Source organism: Cyprinus carpio, unplaced genomic scaffold (assembly GCF_018340385.1).
Source record: "Cyprinus carpio isolate SPL01 unplaced genomic scaffold, ASM1834038v1 S000006759, whole genome shotgun sequence".
Classification (NCBI taxonomy): Eukaryota; Metazoa; Chordata; class Actinopteri; order Cypriniformes; family Cyprinidae; genus Cyprinus; species Cyprinus carpio.
In genome coordinates this window covers 1,996,654-2,023,512 of record NW_024879356.1, presented here as the reverse complement: position 1 = coordinate 2,023,512, position 26,859 = coordinate 1,996,654, and the positions used below count along the sequence as shown (strand labels likewise).

At 34.5% G+C, this 26,859-nt stretch overlaps 1 protein-coding gene and 1 pseudogene across 2 annotated transcripts; one reads left to right on the top strand and one right to left on the bottom strand.

Annotated features, from left to right (window-relative positions):
- Window positions 1-4,967: 4,967 nt before the first annotated feature.
- LOC109113630 (chloride intracellular channel protein 5-like) lies at window positions 4,968-18,505 on the bottom strand. Of its 2 annotated transcripts, none has more exons than XM_042755964.1 (6): window positions 17,934-18,505; window positions 10,199-10,308; window positions 9,741-9,865; window positions 9,168-9,275; window positions 8,068-8,249; window positions 4,968-7,030 (listed from the first exon to the last, which is right to left on the bottom strand). In XM_042755964.1, exons 1-6 carry the CDS (start codon window positions 18,438-18,440, stop codon window positions 6,866-6,868), a joined length of 1,197 nt encoding a protein of 398 aa, XP_042611898.1. In that variant the 5' UTR covers window positions 18,441-18,505; the 3' UTR covers window positions 4,968-6,865. The 2 variants fall into 2 exon arrangements, with proteins under 2 accessions (XP_042611898.1, XP_042611899.1); XM_042755965.1 differs by lacking the exon at window positions 17,934-18,505 and adding an exon at window positions 12,966-13,186.
- Window positions 18,506-21,271: 2,766 nt separating this feature from the next.
- Window positions 21,272-26,859, top strand: part of LOC109113633 — a 44,773-nt pseudogene continuing 39,185 nt past the window's right edge.

Here is a 26,859-nt window from a genome sequence, read left to right as displayed (position 1 = left end):
TTTATGAGATTGTGTGTGTGTGTGCGTGTGCGTGTGTGTGGGGGGGGGGGTCAAAAAGTAGCTATTCATTGATTGTTTTTACATAGCCTATACTTTTACTTTAACAAATAATACAAATGAAATACATAAAATGTAACATATAATCGTTTTTGTTTTTACAAAAAAAAAAAAAAAAAAGACATGGTAGAAGCTGGGATTAGCCATTCAGTGAATATAAGAAATACAAATGTCACCCAATTTGTAGAATAACCCCAAAAGTATCCGATTTCTCTGTGTTTGTGGATCTGGAGCAGATCCGTATGACAGGGCTCGTACTAAACCCTACTGCTCCGCTTTGATGTCCAGTTCGTCTGCCAGACTGGAGCTCTGCAGAGCCAGAAATCCCTCTGGTTAGGTCGTCAGCTTTCTACCGAAGCCACAGGCGTGTGCCTGTCAGATCAACAATCTCCATCAAATCCCACTGCATGTCAGTCACATGGCAACTTCATTACGATTGTGAGGAAAAACCTGATATTTTGTTTCTCCAAGAAAAACCTGGATTTATGTTTCTTCCACTTTGTCCTAATAAAAATGATATAATGCATTTGTGTCAGAGTTCTGGAGACCAGTTCATTCTACTAGACCACAAATCAACAGTAAACTTTCATGTGATCCTAAAAACTAAATATTACTGAAATCCGGAGAGGAACTGCAAACATACAACCAAAATGAGGCTAAATAGGGTGACTCGCCAGAGTCTTAGAAGTTCAGCAATAATATATGGTTTTGTATACTCAATAAATCTGACGATATCCATTTTTTACTGTCGCAAGCTTTAGAACTGACTGTTGTTCATATGGTCAAGTCACTCAGACACTAACAGACATTCATTCAAACATTGATTTATTCTCAACTGTCACTGATTGTGGTAATTTAATACTTTGTTCATCTGGTTCACAGTCCAAACTTTGTTTGGACACAGTTGTGTACAATTTAAGATGGCTGTGCCACAGACACATTGGTCAAAATGTGATTAGAATGACGTGTAGCTGTAATACCTACATCTGCTGGATATGTTCTGCAAGTGCATGCCTTGAGAAAAGATTTAAAAAACATGGTTGTGAGTTAATCACAAAAATGGTCAGGTTTTTTTTTTAATTACCTTTTTAAACTAAGTGTCAGCTATAATACCAAGAGAAGAAGCTAAATGCTTTTTGAAAAAAACTTGTAAAATTAATACTTTTAAGAAATTGTAACTGTTAAGATTATTAAAGATAGAAGGTTGAAAGCAGAAAGGTGTATTTAATAAAAGTTTTGTGTTAAATATAGCCTATTTGTGTGTTTAATTGGGTCATATGATGTTGCTAAAAAGAACATTATTTTGTGTATTTGGTGTAATGCAATGTTTATGCAGTTTAAGGTTAAAAAACACATTATTTTCCACATAATGTACATTATTGTTTCTCCTCTATTCCCCGCCTTTCTGAAACGTGTAAAAAGCGAGGTGTAAGCTGATTGGCCAGCTATCAGGTGTGTTGTGATTGGCCGAAATGCCTCAAGTGTGTGACGGAAATGTTACACCCCTAACCATACTATGATGCCGTGCGTCCCGGCTCAACAAGACAAAAACAATAAAACACATTTTAAACGATGCATTTGTTGCATCCAGTGGGGACATAATTACTGATTATAATGACTTATACTGTCTTTTTACATGTTGCATTGTGTATCGTGCTGCTTAAATATAAAACCATGTCTGCATTTGTGATTGGAGAAATGACAAACAACAAGCGCTACTCTACACTGCTCAAAACTTGTGTTTAAATCATCAGTGGCAAATTATTTAAATATGAAAAGTACTTACAGACTGTGAGTCAGAAGGGCCAGACTGTCCTTGCAGTTGAAACTGCCCAACTTTATAGAAACAGACACCGGCATTGTAGGCTACTCTTCCAGGAAACAGTCTTCGTCCTCCGTAAAATGCACTGCACACATCTGAATATTTGGGTTGAACTGTTCCGGAACAGTGTTGTAAATACAATTTAACCACTGATTTGTAGTTGTGTCTTCTTTTGGAAGGCCAAACAATGTAGTTTCATTTCACAATGAAACACAACGTCTCCACAACATGATGACAGCTGCAACAGCGAGAATAAAAGTTACGCCTTCTTTCTTTGCGTGAACATCTGGGTGGCGTTATGCAAATCTTCCCACATCGTGACGTAGACATGTGGGAGCGTGTTAGAACAAGCCGTTTTAGGTAGGAGTGATTGACTCTTAACTTTTATAAAGAATATCTCTTTGGATTTGAGACTTTAGTCTTTGCAACTTTACAGATCTTCTTTATCCACCAAGAGCTTGTAACACTTCAAAGAGAAAGGAAAAATTGAAATCGCATCATATGACCCCTTTAATTACATTTTATTACAATGATACTTGGCATTTAGTTAAAATAAAAATGTGTAAATAAAATATTGTACGTTGGGTTTAGCTAACTTGCAAACTACCTCAGTGTTCTCAAAGAATCTCAAGGATGTGCCACTCAGGATCATGTGATTATGACGTTCACCAGGGATCCTCAAATCTTACCCTGGAGGGCCAATGCACTGCAGTGTTTAGCTCCAACCCTGATCAAACTCACCTACCCATGATTTTCTAATGATCCTGAAGACACTGATTAGCATGCTCAGGTGTGTTTGATTAGGGTTACAGCTAAACTCTGCAGGAAAGTGGATCTCGTGGGCCAGATTTGAGGATCCCTGACGTACACCTTCTCAGTGATCAGTCGCAGTGATTTTGCAAAGTAAGACATGCTCCTGGATCAATATCTTTTGTTGATCCTGGATCAACATTATTGTCCAAAAATATAGACCTAACCCAATCCCTACCCCTAAACCTAACCCTATCCATAATTTTAAATCAGAGGAAATGATAGGTGAATAACAAGGGTGTAGAAGCATCTAATCGTGATTGTAAGCCTAAAACTGACTTTTTTTTTTCTTTTTTTAAACGTATGCCTCAATTCTGATTGGTTGACTGGAATGTTGTTCCAGGATCGACAAGGATGTTGATCCAGGAACATGTTGTAGGCCTACTTGGTGAAATCATGTTCACCCTCAGTGACCATGGCACATACAGGTAAAATCGCTATTGGCTGTGTAGAAGGATTGTTTCTAAAGGTTTATGCTTGCTTACAACACTTTGTAGCATCCCTTCCTGTAGAAATGCGTTTGAAATTCACCTTTGTAGAGCACATTTAAAAGCAGCATTTTTAAAATTGAAAACAAAACATGAATGATAGCGGCATTTTTTTTATTGAAAACAAAACACTTGATAGGCCTTTTTGAGAGTGAAATGTCATCATACGTGAATGACGTATGACAACGACATAAATTTGATCTGTTCTTCACACAAAACAATCATTAGCTTTCAGAAAACCAGAAATATTATAGTACTATAGGCTGTGTGTGAACCACTTGCTTTTTGACATTTTTTGAGATCAACATTTTACAATTGCTGTCTTAACATTAGTATGAACGCTTGTTTCCAAATAAATGAAAAAAGGTAATTGCTACTTATTATCTCACAATTCTGACTCTTTTCCCCTTACAATTCCACGAGAATTGCAAAACAAACTCGTGGGGAAATAAGTCAAAATTGTGAAATGTAAAGATATAAACTGTCAGTTCTGAGGGGAAAACAAGCTTCCATACATCAGTCATATTTCAGCGAATTTTCATTTAGCGATGTATGATGCACAGATCACACAAGTCACTTTCACACCAAGCAGTTTTTTTTGGTCAGTGAGGCGAATTTGCATGACCAACTGGACATGAGTGAAATCTGCATGGAGAACTTTTTAACTCACGCATGAAATTCCCAAACATGCAGATGAAGATGGCTGGATTTCGTCCACAAAATTCCTCAGAGCAGCACTTAAGGCGATCGTACATTTATTGTGTGGAAAAGAACTGCTTAGACATTCCTCACAAGATTTCTTTTTGTGTTTCATGGTAAAAAAAAAATACTTCGTTTGAATGACAACATTTTTATTTTTAGATTAATTATTTTTTCCAAAAAAATAATAATAATAATAATTGATTCACAAATTTGAGCATCGACTAGAGACTCTGTAGGGTCTCCTCCTTGAGGACTTTGAATCACTTGAGTCTGTACAAACAGATTAGAGTTACAGCTCTGGACCAGAGTGAGACATGTTTGACATTAATGCCGCATTGTATATTATCAGAAACGCTGAATGTGGACGCAGAGATCCAAGGCAGAGAATGTTTAAGAACTAATTACGAACCAGCGAGGCACAAGATCTATAGCATATTTTCTTACTTGTGTGGAAAAATATAGCAGGCTCCATTTATTTTTCTGCACTGTTATTTCTGGATGGCTCCTGCTTCGGGTAAATAGTCCCATTCCCTATTGTAAATCTGACGGGCACAGGTCTTCTGAGACTTTTGAGGCTCTTTTAAGGAAAAATAGAGACAGGCTTGGATGGCTTTTGGCCATAATGAGAGAGTGGAAGCAAAGGGAGAGCTTTGATCCATGGCCTGAAAGCTCATGTTTAAATCTGTTAGCAGACATCACTCATCTTGCATGGATGAAACAACCAGATCAAAGTCTGTTTCTTTGCGTTTAATGGACAGTGAAACCCAGTTTAGATGTCTGTGACATACCATCAGCTAATATAATAGCTCTTTCACCACGTTAAGAAAATATATATATCTTTTTAAAATATATATACATGCATATTTATCTTCAAAAATGTATCTAGACAGACAGACAGACAATGACATTCATACATTTTCTGAGTGGCTAAAGTGTCCAAATACACTCACAATGATCCAGAAACTTAACCGCACAATTAGCACTCATCATTCAATTACAATAAATATCCATTTCCTTAGAAACGGCTCCATAAAACGGTATCAATTAGCAAAAACGTGTGTGCAGGGAAAAAGAAATAATGCAAGTCAAACTGTGAAAATATTATTTTATTCATAGAGCTTCACTCGGAATAGGCCTCTCTGGCGCCACACTCTCATTTCATATCAAACGCTTTTCCAAACCACACAAGAGCAGGAGCTCCACAAGGACCTATCATGGGCCCTATGATATTCCAGCAGTGCTAAGTGGAGAGGAGGAGACCTGGATGGACGCCCGATCAGATTTCCTTATTCTCCATTTCGGTGGACTGCCGTGTGTTGTGAATCTCCTTTCCATCTCAGCTCGTTAATTTCACATAAATGGGGTTGTGAATAAATATTTAAGTATGATATATCCAGCGCCGACTGATGTCAAACACTTTGAGATAAGCCAAAATTAAATGAAAAGACGAAATGATATGAGTTGTGAGGAATAACAGAGGAAAGTCTGAACAACTTGTACTTTATAAGAAATTACATGATGAGGCAATGAAGAATTGAGAATTTTCTATAAACCATTTGTGGAAACTCTGCTAGTGGCTTTAAAAGAGCAGGATATTCGTGTAGAAATGGTCATTAATGGCAATAATATGCTGTATTTGTCACACTGCATTTCTTCTGATGAAGGCACATATTTAATTAGCACCTTATTAAATCGTTATGTCATTTTAAAACGAGTGCTCCTTCGGGGAAAAAAAATGCATGAAACGTATGAATCCAGAAATTATATATGATTGGTTATAAAGCTGCCCAGGACAGACCAACCTTTTTACTTTGTTTGTCCTGCTGCTCACATGAGATCTTTCTATCCATTATACACAAATAATAATAAAAACATAACAGAAAGCAATATTGACAGATATTGTAAAACGATAGATGAAAGTGAACATTTCTTACAGATTTGAAATGCTTAAACAGCTGTCATGTATAACTGATAGAAAACAATAAGATGTAATGCACCAATTCATGAGTACTGGGACGAAATGGGTTAAACAAAAAATTGTTAAAAGTTTATACTACCAATCAAAAGTTTGGGGTTTGTGAAGGTTTTTTTTTTTTTTTTTGTTTTTTTTTTTTTTTTTTTTTTTAAGTAAGAACACATTAAATTGATCAAAAGTGTCAGTAAAGAATTACAAAAGGTTTCTTTATCAAATAAATGCTGTTAAATTATTTCCACAATAATATTAATCAGCATACTGTTTTAACACTGATAATAATAAGTAATGTTTGGCATATTATAAGATTTCTAAAGAGTCGTGTGACACTGAAGATTGGAAATTACACTTTAAAATATATTCAAATGTATAATGTTTCACAATATTATTTTTTTACTTTATTTTTAATTAAACACTTTGGTGAACATAAGAGACACTGCAAATTTTACCAACCTCAGATTTTTAATGGTAATGTAGGCCTATGCATCAAAATGTTATCTGGATATTTATTTTTCAAGTTGAATATATAGGCTATTTATTTCAATGTGAAGAATTATGTTTTAGGCTGACCAAAGGTGATGATGTGTTCTAGTAAACATTCAAGTGACACAAATCTTAAATTCATTTTGATGCAAATAAAGTTGTGTGACATTTTGTTCCATGTCTAATGTCTCAAGAATCAGTGCATATGATATGATATGAGATATGAAAACAGGAAGAACAACAGAAAACAGTAATGTGAAGTCTCTTTAAATAGAGATACAATAGAAAGTCACTTGGGACAATGTTTATATGAGATGAATAAGAGCTGGTGAATATGAGCTGATATTTTGTATTCATATTTCATCATAATTATATCAGAGCACCAGTCCTTATTGATTATCAGGACCCTGGATGAATGAAACTACTAACTTGTAGTTCGGGATCAACAGCTTTGAATTACATGGAAAACATCATCTCCTCCCCAAGAAATGAGCTACCCAAAGTCTATTTGTGTCAAATTTGTTCATCTGTTTACTTGGTTAGCCTTTTAGCCACATCCTTATATGCTAATTCGATCTCGTTGTCGGCGGCACAGGTGTTGGTGAACTCTTCTTGTGCATACGCATTGTTCAGGTAACGCCACACACCTGTCAAATCACTTGGGATGTCATAGTTCCGATATTTCTTGGCAACAACCTGCAAAAAAGTGGATGGGAAATAGATATTAATAATTACAATTAAAAACAAATGTAACTTACATTTAAAGATGCCTTTAGTTTGACCTGCACTGTTGCAAACGAAGCAGACTCAAATCTGCATCGCATTACAACTCAAAACATCAGCTCATGTTTGCTTATACTACTAGACCATTGCACTTCAAACTTTTAAATTATATACTACTGTTAAAATGTTTAGTGTCAATAAGACATCTTTTTAAAGAAATGATGGCTTTTATTTAGAAAGGACGCAATAAATAATCAAAAGCGACAGTAAAGACATTCATATTAAAAAAAAAAATTATATTTCAGATAAATGCTGTTGTTTTGAACTTTCCATTCATTCAAAAACTCCTGAAAAATGGGTTTAAAAGTTTCCACAAAAATATTAAGCAGCAACTGTTTCCTTTTAAAATAACAAAAATGATAATTGAGCAGCAAATCAGGATATTAGAATGATTTCTGAAGGATCATGTGACAAATTCATGTGATCAAAATTCATCTTTGCATCACAGGAATAAATAACATTTAAAAATATATTAAAAACAGTTATTTTAAATTGTAACAATATTTCACAAATATTACTGTCTTTACTGTTTTAAATGCAGCGTTGGTGAGAACAAGAGACTTCAAAAACATTTATGGCAGCAACAAATGCAAGTGTACAGAAATACACTGCAATCACTACTGGGATCTCCATTCACTTAACAAAAATACACAAAACTACAAAGAGTTACTTTAAAGTTAAAATAGCTTTTTTTTTTAAAAGATCACATGGATTATTATGGTTTAAGGTTTTGCTGGTTAGCAATTTCCCCCTAACTACACCATCTGGCAGCAAACTGTATCTTCTCCATTGACTGTCCTCCAAGAGTGCAAATTTCCGCCAAAACTGCCTTTGAGATGAATGGGAATGTTAACGGATAGCTTTGTCCAGGTATTACAGGCCCCCTTGCTTACCCCCAAACACTGCAGGCCAGCTATAGTGACAAGTCCCCCCTCAGCGCTTCAGCTCACCTTCACTATGTGGAGCTTTGGCAGCAGGTTGCAGTCTGCCAGAGTCAGATCATTCCCGTCCAGGAACTTGCGGTTGGAGGCCCTCTCCTCCTCCATGCTGTCAGCATCTACCTCATCAGGCAAAGGACTGTTCAGGTACTCGTCCAGCTTCGTGAGTGCCTTTGTCAAACCCTTCTGCAGAGCTAACAAAACATCACACATTTCTTAATAACCAGTGTGTTATTGCACAGCATTTATATATATATACATATATATATATATATACATATATATATATATATATATATATGTAATAAGTATATGTATATAAGTATATATATGTATGTTTATATATATATATATATATATAATATATATATTATATATATATATGTGTGTGTGTGTGTGTGTGTGTGTGTGTGTGTGTGTATATATATATATATATATATATATATATATTATTTAATATATTTTCAAATGTACTTTATGTATGGTGTCTTATTATCAGTTTTGAAAACTGATTTTTTTTTTTTTGTGTGGAAAAAATGTATTAATTTTCAATATTTTTTTCTATTTAATTTTTTTTATTTTACAACTCTATTTTTTCAGTAATCTTTGATGAATAGAAAGTTCAGAAGAACTACCTTTACTTGAAATTTAAATCTTTTATTACATTATAAATGGTTTTACTGTGACCTTAGGTCAATTAAATAAATCTTAAATCTGAATAAAATAATTATCCTAAAAAAAAAACATCCTGACCCCTGACATCCCTGACCCAAAACATCCTGATTTCTTTGTCTGAACCAAGTAGCAGTCATCATAGGTTATCGACCACAACAAATTATAATAAATATCTGACATACTTAAAGCATCAGCCAAATATCTATATCGACACATCCCTATTGAAATACAACCACTCAAAAAAAAAAAAAAAAAAGTGAGCACAAGTCCAGAACAGTTCTAATACATTCAATGCTAAAATATGTAGGATGCTTACAGTACAATGGATTCCATATAGAGTTAACTGAATTTAACTTTGCTCAGTTTCAGTGTACTGACCAAAAAACAATATATCCATTCATTCATTCAATCAGTTTGATCCAGTTTGACATGCATACCTTCATTCGCATCTGGCTTAGTGTTTTTTATGAAAGCTGAGAACTTTGCAAATATGTCATTCCCAGCTGTGTTTGACTCCTTGTGACTGGCTGCAAGTTTGGGGTACTGGACACAAGCAAAGGTACATAGAAAAACATGTGTCAGTAATGTATTCTTTACAGTTCTAGTTCACAGTGGTTTAATGTGATGTTTAATACAATATACATTGCAAAACAAGTCTTAACGGGCTGGTTTTGATCCAAAAATGAGCCGTAATCCTGTTCTTATAGGCCATAGACAACAGAACAAAAAAAAAATGATGCTAAATGCTCATTTAAAATAAATGCTAATAAAATCATTTTGATAACATCTTCAGTTAATTTGCACTGTGATGCTAGATATGTCGTTCTTAGTAAAAGTACAGTAATAGATTTAAATGTTGTTTACTTTTGTATGCTAAACAATTTTGGTGCTGTGTTTGACCATGATTGATGAAATCTGGTTCCTGAAGCAAAACCAGTCGAGAACCGCAGGTTTAGAGTTTCTGTACAGTCACGATTTGTCTCAAGTGTATTTGTAAAAATGAGCTTACTTTGGCGGTGCCAAAACCCCCTCCAGAAACTCCTCGATCTTGTTAATGTCTGTCTTCACCTCACCGTTGAAGGTCAAGAAAGGAGGGTGAGTGCCTGGAGCCAAATTGTGCAAATCAGCTGGTTTCCTAAATAAATAATAATAACATTTTATAAACTTCTAAATTGTATTACAATATTAGACATTAGACTCATTTTAAAATAGATTAGATTATTTTTCTTTTTTTCCAAGGGAAAAAAAATACTGAACTATATTTTCTTGACCATTTGACCTTTGACAGGGAAAATGGATTATATTTTAACAATATCAATGTTTAATAACTTAGAACATATGCATATGACACTTGTTAGGTTTTAATATCCAATAGAAATTTTATTTAATAACATGAAGATGTGGCATTTGTTACTGACATTTCTATAATGTTTCATGTGATTTGATCTCAGATTAGTGAACTTCTCACCTCTTCAGGTCAACAGTGGTGACGTTGAAGACCACACCTTTGAGCCAGAGGATCATGAAGAGGCGTTGGGAGAATGGACAGTTTCCGATGCTCTCGCCATCACAACCAGCCTACAAACACAACGACACATCTTTACATATACATCACCTCCAGGGATCAGTAAGTCTTCATTTATCTTACTGCCAATAACATGAGCCAAAGATGTGGTGGAGACCAGTTCTCATGTTCTATCTAGAGAGAACAGACTGGATTGAGAAAGATAAAGTGTCATAGCCCCCCCTGTTGCTTCAATGTTTCATTAGACATTAAAACAGAGTTTACCTGAAATCTAGCCATAATGAAATTTTTCAAGTAACATAGTCGCTAAAGGATTGTGATTAAAATGATGACCGAATTTTCATTTTCATTTTTGAACTATCCCTTTAATTCAGTTATGTCAGGAACATAAAACTTAATTTACAATAGGCAAAATTTTAGCTTTAAAAAACTCATCTTAAAGTATTATTTTTGTTTAACACACATTTAAATTTTTTCACAATAAATAGTTTTTAGTTCATAATCATATTCTGATTAATAATTATCAGACCACTGCAGTGCCGCCATTGACCACCTAGAGGGCACTGTCTCCCTTTTGAAATACCCTGCTTTAGCCTGGACATCACTAAACTGGGACAAGCAGCAAGAGCAAATGTGCCCATGCTCATTTTAAAATCTTAATTGAAATGCATAATTTTTATTTACTCAAAAGTTAGTATTACAGATAAAACAGTTGCACTGACTCATTTAGTGATAAACACTAATGTTCCTCATTATGGAGAGAACAAATGACCCTGGTTAAAAGTGAGTGACAGTGCTACTGTACGTTACAGCAGTGGAGGAGATCAGGTGTCCTGAAACAGTGGCACCACTATCACGAGACCATATAGTTTACACTGTGACACAATACCTAGCACAATATGAATTATGCACACTGCATTCATTAACCACAGGCCTAGTTGTAAGAAGAACACAAGGAGCGTGCTGACAGATATATAATAGGTCCACTAGTGAAAATACTTCTATTTTGCATCTTTTCTACTTTTAACACAGTTTGTTTTCATTACATAGTTCAAAGGGAATCATGGGAGGAAATGCATTGTATAACAGTCAGATAAATGAGGCAGATGGTATGTGAAAGGTCAGAGCACTTCCATTTCCACTCATCTATCCGTTCTGGCAAATTCAGAACAGAGACAGGACTGGATGCAGAACAATGAGCCTCTACGATCTAGAAAGTGCAGGACAATAGGCCGTTTGCTTTAGGACCGGTTGCTCTGTTGGATGGCAGTTCAGGACTGTAAAGAGACCGGCGTGTGACTGACTGACAATGCCTTGTGTACAGGATTTATATTGTTAAATAGAAAGATTAGTGCCTGGAAGAGGGTTTGTTTGTTTCAGACATTTCTTTTTTAAATAATTTCTTCAGCATGGCTACCATTGGAACTTGAAATGTATCCACTTTAATCATAAAATCATAATTGAAGCATGCAGTATTGCATTGTCAGTGTATGTGTAAGTTTGCTTTCTCATAGGAAAGACTTTTCATATATTGCTGCCATTTTACCATAATATTCAGATTGCAGATCCAATAAGCTTGCTGCATTGTTTGTAATGATAGGTAATACTTTGTATTTATTTCTAAATTGTATTTATTTTGCATTTGTGTGTGTGATGGAAAGAAAAGTTGTAGTTTAGTAATGGTTGCAGATCTTACATCTACCTGATAATATGCACAATACACCAAAACCATACTCATCAATTAACACATACAAGTGCACAAAAGAAAGTGAAAGTCGTGACATTTGTCAAGTATGGTAACCCATACTCGAAATTGGTGCTCTGCATTTAACCCATCCAAGTGCACACACACAGCAGTGAGAAGTGAACACACCGTGAACACACACCCGGAACAGTGGGCAGCTATATCCAGCGCCCAGGGAGCAACTGGGGGTTCAGTGCCTTGCTCAAGGGCACTTCAGCCATGGGTATTGATGTTGGAAGAGAGCGCTGTTCATTCACTCCCTCCCACCTACAACTCCTGCCAGCACCGAGACTCGAACCTGTGACCTTCTGGTTACAAGTCCAACTCTCTAACCATTAGGCCACAGCTGCCCCAGTTGTGGTAGCGTATGATGTGAGATTATATATATATATATATATATATATATATATATATATATATATATATATATATATATATATATATATATATATATATATATATATATATATATATATATATATATATATATATATATATATATTTAAAATGTACTATTTAGTATTTAGTATTTAAAATGACTGATTTTATTTGTCAGTGTATTTGTAAGTAGTATAAAATATTTTATTTTTAAAATTTAGGCAAAATGCTTTCATTTTCAGCTATTTCATATTTTTTATTTATTTTTATATTATTTTATATATATATATATATATATATATATATATATACACACAATTATTTAATCTTATAGTGGGTAAGATTTTTAATATCAATGCGTTTCTAACAAAAACATCAGAATAAGGATTACTGAGGGAATATTATTTTAACATCACCTTTATACATAACTGAAAATCTATAACCAATGTGCAAAAACTACTGGCAATCATACATTACTCTACTTACAACCTGGTCATGATATGCACATGTGACTCTAGAACAATTACTGAGTTACACTGACTTTATAACTCCATAAAGCTCACTCTAAAGCTAGATTTCTCTCCTTACCTTGACAAACAACTCAATATCAGGTTCTTGAGCGTCTCCCATTGTAGACACTTTCTTTGATTCAGCTGTCTCTCCTGATCTGTCACCTACATCCTCTCAGCAGTATTTTGCAGATATTTTGGGTTAAATGTCAGCATTTAGCCACACGCTCTCTTAGATTCTGTTTGTTCTGCTCTTGACGGACAGCCAATGGCATCAGGTGTTGTGATGTCAGCTAAAGTCCAGATGAAAGGTGAATCTAGCTCTCTCCCAAACACGGGTGATGTAAAAGAGAGGGAATAGGTGAGAGGCTTTTGTTTGGGGGCAGAGCTTACTTTGCCCAACCCCTGGCACAAATAGCTCTGATGAGCTTGAGTGACAGATGAGAATAAACTAGAACTGTAACTGTGATGTTGAGAGATGACATTGAAAACATCTATGAAGGTTTGTGTTTTAAAATAGACACTTGATTATACATATACTGCATGTAAAATCTCACATCAAAAAGACAGAGATGTGTATATAAGCTCGTTGTTTAGAGTCTCTGCCATTTAACTCTTGCACCATCCTGTCCATGTGTAACTATGTGACATGTTCATGGCCCAGAAACTCTGAGTAGAGGAATGAGCCGCATGCAATTTTAATGCAGTCCAAGTCACATGCAGCACGCTGGCAGGCAACGGCAGGTTATATTTGATCATCTCGTGGAGCCCAGGAGAATAAGATTCCCTGTTAAATATTTTATGAGCTGGCTTTGGTTTATAGCGTGAATTTGCATTCAAAGTTTTCGGACATGACTGATATGAACCTGTGAAATGAAGATTACTCATTTGGCTTCCCAAAATAGAGCTGACTATCCTAGATATGAGTGAAAATGATATGTCAGTGCTCAACAAGTAAACCATTATTACTGTGTGTAAATGTGTAAGATTAGGCCCTTTCTTTCAGAACACGCTTCACAACTCTGTGTTCAAGCTCTTGTTCTGTCCAGGCTGGATTATTGCAATGCTCTCGTGGCAGGTCTTCCAGACACTTCTATCAAACCTTTACAATTAATCCAGAACACGGCAGCAAGATTAATTTTTAATGAGCCAAAAAGAATGCACGTCACACTCTGTTTATCAATTTGCACTAGCTACCAATTGCTGCTCGCATAAAATTCAAGGCATTAATGTTTGCCTAAAAAGCCACCACTGGCTCTGCACCCCTTTACCTAAATTCATTACTTCAGACTCATGTGCCCTCTAGAAGCTTGCGTTCTTCAAGTGAACGCTGCTTTATTGTGCCATCCCAAAGAAGCACAAAATCACTTTCACTGACTTTTACATTAAATGTTCCCTCCTGGTGGAATGACCCGCCCAACTCAATCCGAGCAGCTGAGTATTTAGCATTCTTCAAGATTCGGAAAAAAACACAGCTCTTCCATCTTTATTTGACCCTCTAACTCTAGCACTCTATTCTAATTCCATTCTTAGAAAGAAATAAAAAAGAAAAAAAAAAACTTGCCCCTTTAGACTTGCAACAACAACAGCAGCAAAAACTAACACTAGCTTCTCTGCTCTTTTTGTATTCTATTTGTTTTCTTTTTATTTATTATACAATTAACAAAAGCAAAAAAGGCCTCTAACACCAGCTTGCTCTAGTCTTTTTCTATTCTATCTGTTTTTCTTTAAATTTATTATATAACTAAAAAAAAACCTTGCTATGTACTGCGTTAAGCTAAATGAGACTTGTATACATTTGCATATAATTGCTCATTTGTTGATTTTGATTGCTTTCATTGTCCTCATTTGCAAGTCACTTTGAAAAAGTCTGCTAAATGACTAAATGTAAATGTAAATGTGTGTGGTCCATTTAAGTTATACTTAGCTAAAACTAAAAATAAATTTAAAACAATTTTAAAAAATGGCTATTTAGTGACATTATTGAAATAAAATAAACTTTAACTGAAATAAAATTTAATATAAACTAATTTTTATTTCAGCGAGTTTCCCAGGCAACATTTTTATTTTAATTTAACTTGATGTAATAAAACAAACAAAACTACACGTACAGTATACAAAGTATACAGACATACATATACATACATTTGACATATGTGTGCGTGTGTGTGTGTGTGTGTGTGTGTGTGTGTGTGTGTGTGTGTGTGTGTGTAAAAGCTCTTAAAAATGACAAAAACACAATTTATTTTAACTATAATTACAAATGAAAAAGGAAAATCAAAAACTTATTCAAAATATAAAATAAAAACTATGATATTATCTAAATGATACAAAAATAACACTGGAAACAACATGCTGCAAAGCTATATCTATAAAGATAATGACCACATTACATGGTGTCATTTATCAAAATGTTTCTGCAAAAGATCTGTCCTAAATCTCATTATATTATGCTTTTATATGTTATTAAAAACCGTAGAATTAAAGATGTTGAACATGAATTGAATTTGGAACTTAATTAACATCATCATACTCCAGGAAATGCATTTATGTGCTATATGTGGATGCATTAGCATTTATCATAGCAGGCTGAACAGCCTCCTCTACTGGTAAAATAACAATATTCAGGCTACAATATTGGAATCAGTTGGCAAGTGGCATATTATTTTATTTTAATCTGTCTAAAATTGTTTAAACTTTGCCTGAATAACTAATAAATTAATAAATGGTTAAAAGATAATTAATCAGACAAGATACACAGCCTTTCCATACAATAAATCTCAAGTAAAATATCTTAATTTTTGTAATTTTTACAAGTGGAAAAGGAGATTTCTATCACTGATGATGTTTCCGAGTGCAACAGAAGATCACCTTTCACCTTAGATGAGTTGGAATATGAGTTAAATAATGCCACCGGATGAGGAGATTCAGATAGTACTACAGCTAAACATTCTCAGTATGAGTCTCAAACTCTTTTTTTCTTTTCATGGCTCAGTTCCCAACAGGTTAAACGTAATCACTGCAGTAAATAATTAACTTCTGCATCCTGCACATTTGCCTGGTGTTTTGGCTGAGCTAAAGTGCTTAAACTGTTTAAAATATGTATTTTAAATGTTCAAGGTCACACTTGAGGAATGTTTTACAGCCTGATGTTCTTCTAATCAATGTAGCAATTGTGTGGGACGATCTGATTACCTCTATCTGATTATCACATTGATGAAGGTGCTTGACATCTAAGAGCCAGAAATGGCCACTAATGTCAAATCAGAATCGTTTCCCCCTGAATAAATAGATTTTCATTTTAAATATATATATTTTTTTAAATACTGTTTTTTTTTTGTTTGTTTGTTTTTTTGCAACAAGAGTTTAAACTATTGCATACTGTAAATGTAAGTAAATGTGCATTTTAAAATGTCAATATTGAATCTAATCAGTAACCACTAACATCTGTAACATTTAGTAAAGGTGGCTGTGTAAACTTCGATCATAACCGTCTGCCTTTATGTGTAGCCAATAAGATTAAATTCTTAACCAAGACCAGCATTTACTTGACAAATGCTGTAATGGATTTTTGTTTGCAATAATTTATGTGAGTTCTCTTGTAGGTTTTGTAATAAAAGCAGCCTTGCGTTGTGCTGCTCAACAACAACTTTTACTACTTTATTCCTGCTTTTTTATGACTATATGTGGCCATAAAGTAGTTATGTAATGTTTGAATTGCTCTGAAGGTTTCTTAAGAGCAAAATGTGTATCATGCCCTGGTGCATCTATGTCAGTACTTCCCATTTTTCAAATACTAATCAATAAAAAAAAATTGTTTTCTTGATGCCATTGTTAGTGTGACACGTTTGTCATGGAATGTGATATAAACTTGAGTCTGAAAAAGTCTCAATTCCACAATCACGGTTGATCAGTCTGTGATCACGTGCACAGACTAAAGTGTTCCACTATCAAAAGCAAAGAGTAGTCATGAGTTGATTTACTCAGGTCAGGACTTCACCCTGGTTTCCATGACTGTACGGATCCCCAAGTTAATGATTATTTACTTTGCCTGTCAAAGTGAACCTTCCAAAGGAAATGCAATCAGTTCAGGATGTCTAAGACTGTTAGCAAGCACAAAAAACTTTTGAAAACCTTATTGAAGTTAATGATCAAGAGGAAAATGTCACCTGAATGAATCATACCAATCTTTTTTTTTTTTTTGTCCATTTTAGGGCACTGTGTTTAACACTGATTTTTCTGTTTAATCATTAACTACCTGCTACATCAACCTGTCTTTGATATTTACATCCATCCTATTCATTCAAACTTAACTACATTCCAGTCAACCTGATTTATTAATTTATTTTTGTATTCTTGAATGTTAATTTTTTTTTCATTTACATAAAATAGAATGAATTCATAAAGCTTCCCAAATAAGGTTTTGATTGATTGAAATGCCAGTGCTAAATAAAATAAATAATATTATTAATAATATTAATAATTATTTTAAATAACTATAATTTGTTAGCATAATTTGTCATTTTAATACTAATTTTGTGTATCTTAAAAAATAAATAAATATTAAAAATACAATTGATTTAAAATTGTATTTTAAAATACTCAATTGTTAATATTTTGATATCAAATTAATAATAAAGTTAAATGAAATCAAATGCTAATTTTTATAAACATACATTTTATTTAATTTAGTATAAAGATAAAAAAATAAATAAATTTATAAGAAACATAAATTGCTAAATTTTTAACACCTGATTTTACATTCTGAAATTAAATAACATTTGAGTATAATTTGGGAAAAATAGGGGTTCAGTGAAAAAAAAACTGGTTGTGTGAACCAAGGTTTAACAATTCTTTTTCAGGTTGTCTTCACATTGTTTTCAAGGGCCAAAGGTGGGCAGAAATATGAATGCTGTTACAAACCACACCCAACTGACCTTCAGATTCACGTTAACATCAACTTTAAAGCCTTCTTTCTTTATTAAAACAAAATAAAATAAAAAGTTCTGGTTATTTTATGCAGATGTCATAAACCCAAAGACCTTACCTTGACAAAAAGCGCAATATTAGGCTGATCTGGGTCTGGAACTGCAGCTGGCTCTTCCACAGTGCTGTTCTCCACGTCCTTCAGGCTGTAGTCAACTACCTCCTCAGGTTCTGGAGATCCGTCTTCTGGGAGACTGTAAGCCATGAGCAGGTCTTCGTGGACCAATGAGGGCTGGTCATCACAAGGATCTCCAGTTTCCTCGAAAGATGAAGATCCGTAAACATCTCCATTCGGCAGAGAGGCCACCATGAGCTCGCTTTCGAGCTGCTCTCCTGGTTCACTTGTGGGTGAAGGCTGTTCTTCTTCCTCTTGAGATGTTCTTCTCATATTCATATAGTCTGGAGACAGTTGATTGACCGTGCTGTACAGCGGCTCCTCTGGAATTTCCTTACTTGCACCTTGATTCTCATATTTCGGCTCTGGGTTGTTGTCATATGGCTTTTCATATATGTTTTCCTTTGTCTCTTCTATTTGTTCATATATATTTTCTTGGTTGTTTGTGGCCATGATTAAAGCTCTTCTAGGACTGTGGAGAAGTGCGAGGAAGTCTGGAGAAGTTGGAAACTTGAGCCTCAGCCCTCACCTGTTGCAGCGGAAGATGACAGGTCACTTATAAATGAACTTTGGTCGATGACTATGTCATAAAATGTGAGCAGCAAAAAAGTGACTCCCTGCTGTAGATCTTCATATCTTATTGCAAGGGCGTATCTAATTGACACTAGGGACATATCCCATGTCCTACTAAAATGTAATAATTTTGATAAAACCATTAAGTAGCCTAGCCTATATGTAACCACTGTTGTTGTAATTCGACCAAATCTGACATAGGTCATACCCAAACCACTGATATTACCTGAGAAGTAAACACGCTAGAAACTGTGTGCTTTCAAGGACATACATTTAAGAACACAGTAGCCTGTAGCTGGTTTTAAGACATAGGCTATGTGCACACTTCAGTTGAATGATAAAATTTACCATCTTTAACTTAATGTTGTTAAACTGAATGTACAAAGCAAACTGTTAGCTGAGAGAGCCACAAAATAAGTAAATTATTAATTAATTAATATTAACAACAACACTAAAAAGAGTGTGTGGTTTAGCCTATTTTGGTGATTTTTGATTTTGTTTTTTGACATTTGTTAAGAAAAATTAAAAGGATAAAAGTTACAACAACAACAAAGATAATAATCATCATTTAAAAATAGATGTTTATTAATATATAAATAAATAAAAATTATTTAAAAAGTTCCAAGCCCTGTTTGTACCCTTTGTACCTTTATATTTTTTATTTAAAAATATAATATTGGCTACACCCCTAAACATTTGGAATGACACAAAAATAATATAAAAAATGAAATTTTTATAATAAAATAATATAAAAATAATGTTCACTAAAATAAGACAAATAAAATAATGTTCACTAAAAAAAATCCTGAATCTCAAGAGGTGTTTGCAACACAGCGTTTTCCAAGACTGTGTTTTAAAATGCAGTTTCACCACAAAGGCCTATGTCAGCATAATATCACACAAGTGATTCACTGGTTGTTATGAGCCATTTCTGAGCGAAGTCCGAGGAATAAGCTTATGTTTAAACACAAATGTGTTTATCATCCATGGTCTGTGTTTGTTACACACGATAAACTTACCTTTGTGTGTATTTATTCACTTTCTTATTTGCTAAACAACAAAATCATAAGCCCTCAAAACTTTCCTGGAACGTCTGGAAATTAAGAAGGCTATAATTTTCAAACCTTATTTTTTAAATGTATTATATGAATATGTATGATTTGTTTTAGAAAGTAATATCTGAGGACATTTATTCTTGAGGGCTTTTGAGGACTATAAAATTTGGTTTTAATATAAAATATTTTAAAAGACTCTTCTCTTTAATACTTTATTGCTGCTCCCGACTCTGCTTGTGTACCTCATTCAACACTTTTGCCATAAATCACAACCTCAATAAGAAATCCTCAGTTATGACCACTAGGTGGCAGTGAGTGATCAGGAATATTGAAGACAACAATCCAGAACTACACTAGCATCTGTCCGTCAGTTAATTGCATTGTAAAGAGACTGGAAAATATCTAAGATACATTCTAACATTCATTTTATACTATAATTGTATACTTCATATAAATATTTTTGAAATTAGATTTAATGTAGGATTGCTTTCTTTGATGTTTGGGATATTTGAATATTTTTAAATACCTGTAAATTGAAACATGTTCACGTTATAAGTTTGGACACCGTTTATCACCCTTAAATTGTCTTAAAACAAGGAATTTTTGACGAAAGTTATAAACGTGATTTATTATATATGTCTTTTTTGAAGGGGTCCTCCAGCCATTAAACTTGAGAAGAGGATGTTTACATGAAGACTTAACTTTTTTTTTTTTTGTGATCATGTGAGAAAGTTCCCTTAACTTTTGTTTTTTTTCAGGGAAATCCAGTTTCACTGTACAAATATGAGCTCATGCTGTATATACTTGGTTTAATGTCTTTCTTCATTAGATTGTGGCAGCAGAGGAGGTGCACAACTAAAGATGCAGCTCATCCTCTTTCATGTCAGAAACAAACAAACAAAAAAAAAACCCCAGCAAAATTGCCTTTGTGGGTATGATATGTGTCTGTGTTTATTCAGACACCATCTGCCATGCAGCATGGCAGTGTTTTTCCCCTTTAAAAAGCCTTAAGCTCTATTTAAGCTTTTGTCAACCTTGTATAAAAGAAACCCAAGTCAAAAAAGATGAACCTAAACAATTTAATCTACTTATAATAAGCACATGACCAGATAGATAGATAGATAGATAGATAGATAGATAGATAGATAGATAGATAGATAGATAGATAGATAGATAGATAGATAGATAGATAGATAGATGAACCTAAACAATTTAATCTACTTATAATAAGCACATGACCAGATAGATAGATAGATAGATAGATAGATAGAAATAGTCAGATGATAGATAGATAGATAGATAGATAGATAGATGGATAGACAGACAGACATACATTTTTTTCTTTCTTTTCCACAGTATTTACTTTGTTCTCTAATGTTGTAGGCTACTGTGGTACATGGTCAAAAGCATGGTAAAATATTCACTGACTTTTTCTAAACTTCACTCTAAAAAATGCTGGGTTATTTCAACCCAACTTTGGGTCAAATTTGGACTAACCCAACTTTTGGGTTAAAAATAGAATGTAAAAATTTAACCCAATGGTTGGGTTAGTCCATATTTGACCCAAAGTTGGGTTGAAACAACCCAGCAGGATTTCCACATTCCTACATGCTCAGGGTCACGACCGTCACTGGGATGGGCGATCAGACCATGGAGCACTAAGTTATTTGCCGGGTTTTTGTGCTACAGGTACATTTTTCTCCTTAGTAATCACCCCAGCAACAACAAACAGTGCCGCGCCGGCCAATGAGCTCGTGCAGCCGCCTCTGTCCTCACTTCCTCCGGCTGCGCTGCGCTGGGTTTGGCTTGGCACCATCAGCCAGCACGCAGCCATCTTGGACCGAACTCTGTCTGGATTGGCGAACCCCACGCTTCTGGATGGGAGGAATTTAATCAACCCGGAGTGATTTAGAGCAGATTATCTGGAGCCAAGGGACGAAACTGCGCATTCGGAAAGCTTACATCAAGACCCAGAACCGGTTTTATGCGGACGCCCCCCTCCCCTTTTCCTTGTCTGAACGCTGTGTGCAGTTTCTGAGGGGCCTGGGAACTGTTTGAGCTCGAGTTTACAATAGGCACTTCTGGCAAAGTTTTTTAAAGTAATCCAGCGCAGCATATTGGTTATGACCTGTTGGTTGCCAGATGTTTGTGGAGAGTTGCACCGTTGTGTCACCGGTGACCTGTTGTGCCGTTATGCGTCTGGATAAATTGTTGCATTGATCTGGATCTTTTATTTGTGCTGGAATTTACTGTTGATGTCGGTCGAATCCATGATCTTCATCGGCTGGTGCCCGGCAGCTGTCCACCCTGCGAACTGAAGCTTGCTGTGATTAGAAAGACTTGGACCGCAGGAAGCACTTTGGAGATAAAGACACATTAAAATGTCAACTAGAACACCACTACCTACTGTCAATGAGAGAGATACAGAAAACGTGAGTATGAATCCCGTTGAGGTTGTCTGGAATTTCTTTGTATGTCAGGCTCATATTCATGTGCACATTTAAACTTCAGGGCGGGCGTCTTCACGCTACATATGTTGATGTTGACACTATAAGCAGAGCTGTGAATGTGTTTCCCACAGTTGTGGCATTCTGTGAAGTTAGGGATCTCATGTTTTTACATCGTTTCATAGGCAGGTAGTGTGCTCTGCAGCCGGTGTGACATACTTTTAAAAGAATAAACATCAAGGGCGCATGACGACGTGACTCACGCGCAGCTTCACTCGCAAAAGAACTGTCAAGTCACCCTCATGCGACTTCCTGTAACAATATTTCCGATACAGAGTAACAGTATTTCCGCTGGAGTGATGCAGTGTATCGGTATTTCTGCCGATATCATATTAGTTCAGCTACAGTGGTACACTGGTGCAGTGTAACAAATGTTTCCTATAGTGTGAAACATTGTTTTTGGTCGGGTTGAACATTTTTTAGTACAGTGTAACAATATTTACACATTTTAAAAAAAAAAAAATCTGATTAACAATATTTCCACTATAATGATATTTAACAATATTTCCAATACAGCAACAGTTTCACAATGTTTAGTAGTATTTCTTCTAGAGTGATAGGCTATTTTACACTGTATTACCACAACACCAATACTTTTTTAAAAATATTACTGCTACAGAGGTATAGTGTAACAATGTTTCTTAAAGTGTGAAACATTATTTATGCACAAGTGTAATCATTTATCACAACAAAGATGCAGTGTAACAATATTTCAGCTACACTGTAACAGTAATCCATGCCATATAGTATATCATTGCAATTTTATAGCGTAACAATATTTCCGCTGGAGTGATGCAGTGTATCGGTATTTCTGCCGATATCATATTAGTTCAGCTACAGTGTTACGTGTAACAAATGTTTCCTATAGTGTGAAGTGTTTTTGGGCGGGTCGAACATTTTTTTAGTACAGTGTAACAATATTTACACATTTTAAAAAAAAAATCTGATTAATAATATTTCTACTATAATGATATTTAACAATATTTCCAATACAGCAACAGTGTTTCCACTATACGAGTACAATGTAACATTTTCTGTTTCAGAATGATGCGGTTTAGTAGTATTTCTTCAAGAGTGATGGGCTATTTTACACTGTATTACCACAGCACCGATACTTTTTTTAAAATATTACTGCTACAGAGGTATAGTGTAACAATGTTTCTTATAGTGTGAAACATTATTTATGCTCAAGTGTAATCATTTATCACAACAAAGATGCAGTTGTAACAATATTTCAGCTACATTGTAACAGTATCCATGCCATATAGTATGCCATTGCAATTTTACAGAGTAACAATATTTCAAATATAATGATATTTAACCATATTTCTAATACAGCATAACAGTTTTTTCAATACACTGATTTAATGTAACAATTTTTGTCCTGCTACAAATTACATGATACAGTGTAGAAGTATTTCTGCTAGTGATAATGTTATACTGTATTTCCACTACTATGATACTTTTTAGCAATATTTTTTATTACAGAGATGCAGTGTAACAATGTTTCCTATAGAGTGCAAAATATTGTTTCCGCTTAAATGTATTTTTTTTTTCTCAACAGTGATTGTGTAACAATATATTGGTTACAGTGTAACAGTATTTCCACTACAATTTTACGAAGTAACAGTATTTCCATTATGAAAATATTTAACAATATTTCCTGTATACTGTATCAGGGTTTCCACAGCACTGACACCATGTAATGTTATTGTTCTACAGATTACAAAATGATACAATGTATCATTATTTCTGCTAGTCATAATGTTACATTGTATTTTTTACTACAGCGATACTTTGAAATGATATTTTCTCTACAGAGGTGCAGTGTAACAATGTTTCCTATAGTGTGAAACACTTTTATGTTCAACTCAGTACAGTATGTCATGGTAACCAGTGGAATCTGGCTTCTTTTCAAAGTTTAGAGACAGTTCTTATACTTCAGGTTTAAATTTGTATAAGGACAGTGCAAGTGATGTAGCGGGTCACATTTTAAGTTTTTGTTTTAGCTGTAGCCGGTAACTTTTTTTTGCAGTTCACATAGATAGTTGTAGTATCCGGTAATTTAAAAGCACAAATATTCCATGTGAGCAATTGATTCTTTAATAGGAAGTCATAAAAACTGCATGCATGGCAAAAATACAAGAATTTTAAAAAATGTTGCTTTTAATAGTTTTAGATTAAATAACACTACTGCGCACTACAACTTAAGTTGACAGTAACATTTTGCAGTGATGTGGAGTGTATAAATTGCATCCGTAATGATAATAAAAAAAAAACTGAAAACAGAATTAAGAATACTCCACTCGTTTAAAATGCACTTTGAGTTACAGTGTCTATAAAAAGTGCTGTATAAATGAAGTTTATTGTGCTGGAGTTCTTGTGCGTCATTGGTTAGAAAAGGGACACAGATAAGTGAGGAGACCTTACCTGCCTGATTATGCAGTCTCACCACTGGTTAGTCCTTGAGTGACGACTATTCCCTTCTTTGCTGCCCAGAGAGAGTTAGAGAGAGAGAAAGAGAGAGAGAAAACTCAAATCCTCTGCACCCGTCGGACATCTAATGACAAGTGTCGGAAATGTTTTCATGCTCCTCTGAGCATCGTTTTGTGCCAGGCGATCAATGAGCTGTCAGCATCACAAAAACGGACCGACTGTCAGTTTCGACGCCATTCAGATCGCCAATGCTAGAATGAAGGGCTCCCACTCTGTCAAGAGGCATCGCATAACTATAGTAAGTGCTAATTACTCATTCTAATTAGGCTGATTAAATTTAGGATAGAGGGAAAAGGCTGTCAGTAATGAGCCTTTTGTAATGTGCAAAGCCATTTAGAGTCAGAGAGGAAGCAGATTTGTTGACACGGTTTTAATATATAATGCAATTGATTCTGGTCCAGGCTGTGAGATTTTAGAGCATATTTGGCAAATGATTAATCAGAACCACAGTGAATATTGTGATTAGCCCCTTAAAAGGTGTAAACCCGATTGATTTTGTTGTAACACTGTGGTTGCATCAGATATTGACTGAAGCTGAATTAAGACATTTAAAGTGAAACTATGTTGAGATCTTATATAATGTTTTTATAGACGGCTTGCATGTTGTGATAGAGAAATATTACTCTGTGCTCTAGAATGTCCTAGATGTGAGCGTTGTCCTAGAGGGAGAATTTAGGACACAGTCTTTTTAAGGATCTCTCGTAGTCCTAAATAATGATTTTGCTCTGCAAACTTCAGTTAACATACTTTCAGACTTCTCGCTTGATTTTCCTTTTTAATGCTGTCATTTATGAATTTAAGATTTAAGTGTTCAATCTCTTATAGTTAAAAAGAAAACATTGCACTGACTCACCACCTGCTTTTCTAAAAAATCACAGCAGAGTTTTTAAACCCCCCTGTTTAGATGGTAAATATATCCTTATTTTATCTAATCAAGTTAATCAGTTCCTATTTACTGTGATGTTATTCATCGAATGAGTTTACTATTTGAAGTTACAAACAATATCTGCCATTTTACTCATTTTAGGGTTCAGTATTAGCCTGGGAACAAAGCTCAGATGAATCACATAAATTACAGGTTGGCAGAATGCTCTCACAATACCATTAAAAATGTGCTTTGTGGAGCTTCTTAGCATGTTAGTGCATGGCTTTTCTGTCATGCTGGTTGGTTTAAAATATCTATGTGTGGTGTATCTTTTTCTGTTACTCTTACTGAATGTGACTTGCCATTTGCAGCCCATTTCACTTGTTACATTACATATTTTTTGAGTGAAGAAATTTATAGGACGGAATTTAATTTAATCCATTGGGATTAGATTAGACTCACATTTGTGAGTTTGATCATGAAGCCAAGCAGTTTTTAATTTGGAATGCCATGCACGGGTTAATAGTTCAAATTAAGACCAGAAGCATGTATTAAGAAGGTAATTGGCTCTCTTTAATAGAATGTGTTTATGGTTGTGGCTTGAGGATCAGTAATGGAAACTAGTATTTTGTTCCACATATTGGGAACTGTTTTGTGAGCATTTCCTGTAATTGCTGTTGACTTCATTCTCTTATTCCTTATTATTAGCGTCCTTAGAACTTGGGGAACTGAATAACTAACAGCTTAATGAGTCCCATACTATAATGATGGCCATTGTATAATCATCATTATACATGATTTACCTACATTAAAACCAGTTTTGTCATCATGCATAATGATGATTTATGGAAAAAAAATTAATACTTTTTAAAGCAAGGACATCTTAAATTGATTAAAAAGACTTTTACATTGTTAAAAATAAAAATAAATCTATTTCACCAAATCAGAGATTTCTGAAATATGTGGCACTGAAGACTTGAGCAATGGCTTCTGAAAATTCAGCTTTGCATCACAAAAATAAATTACATTTTAAAATAAATTCAAATAGAAAACTTATTTTAAATGGTAAGTTTTTCAAAATATTAGTCTTTTACAGTTTTTTTCCAGATTCTTTCAAAAATAAAAAAAAACCTTACTGACCTCAAGCGTTTGAACAGTAGTGTATAGTCCGATACAAATGTCTGAGACCACATTGCAAATTTAGTATTAACAAGTTTATTTAAAACTGGAAATAAACAGAAATGTAACACAAATCTGTATTATTATGTAAAATGAATAAAAAGATTCTGCAATATTTATAGGTCATGAATCAAATAAATGTGGGCAAATGACCATGTGCAATCATTTGTGCAGATGGTACAAAATGAAGCTCAAGA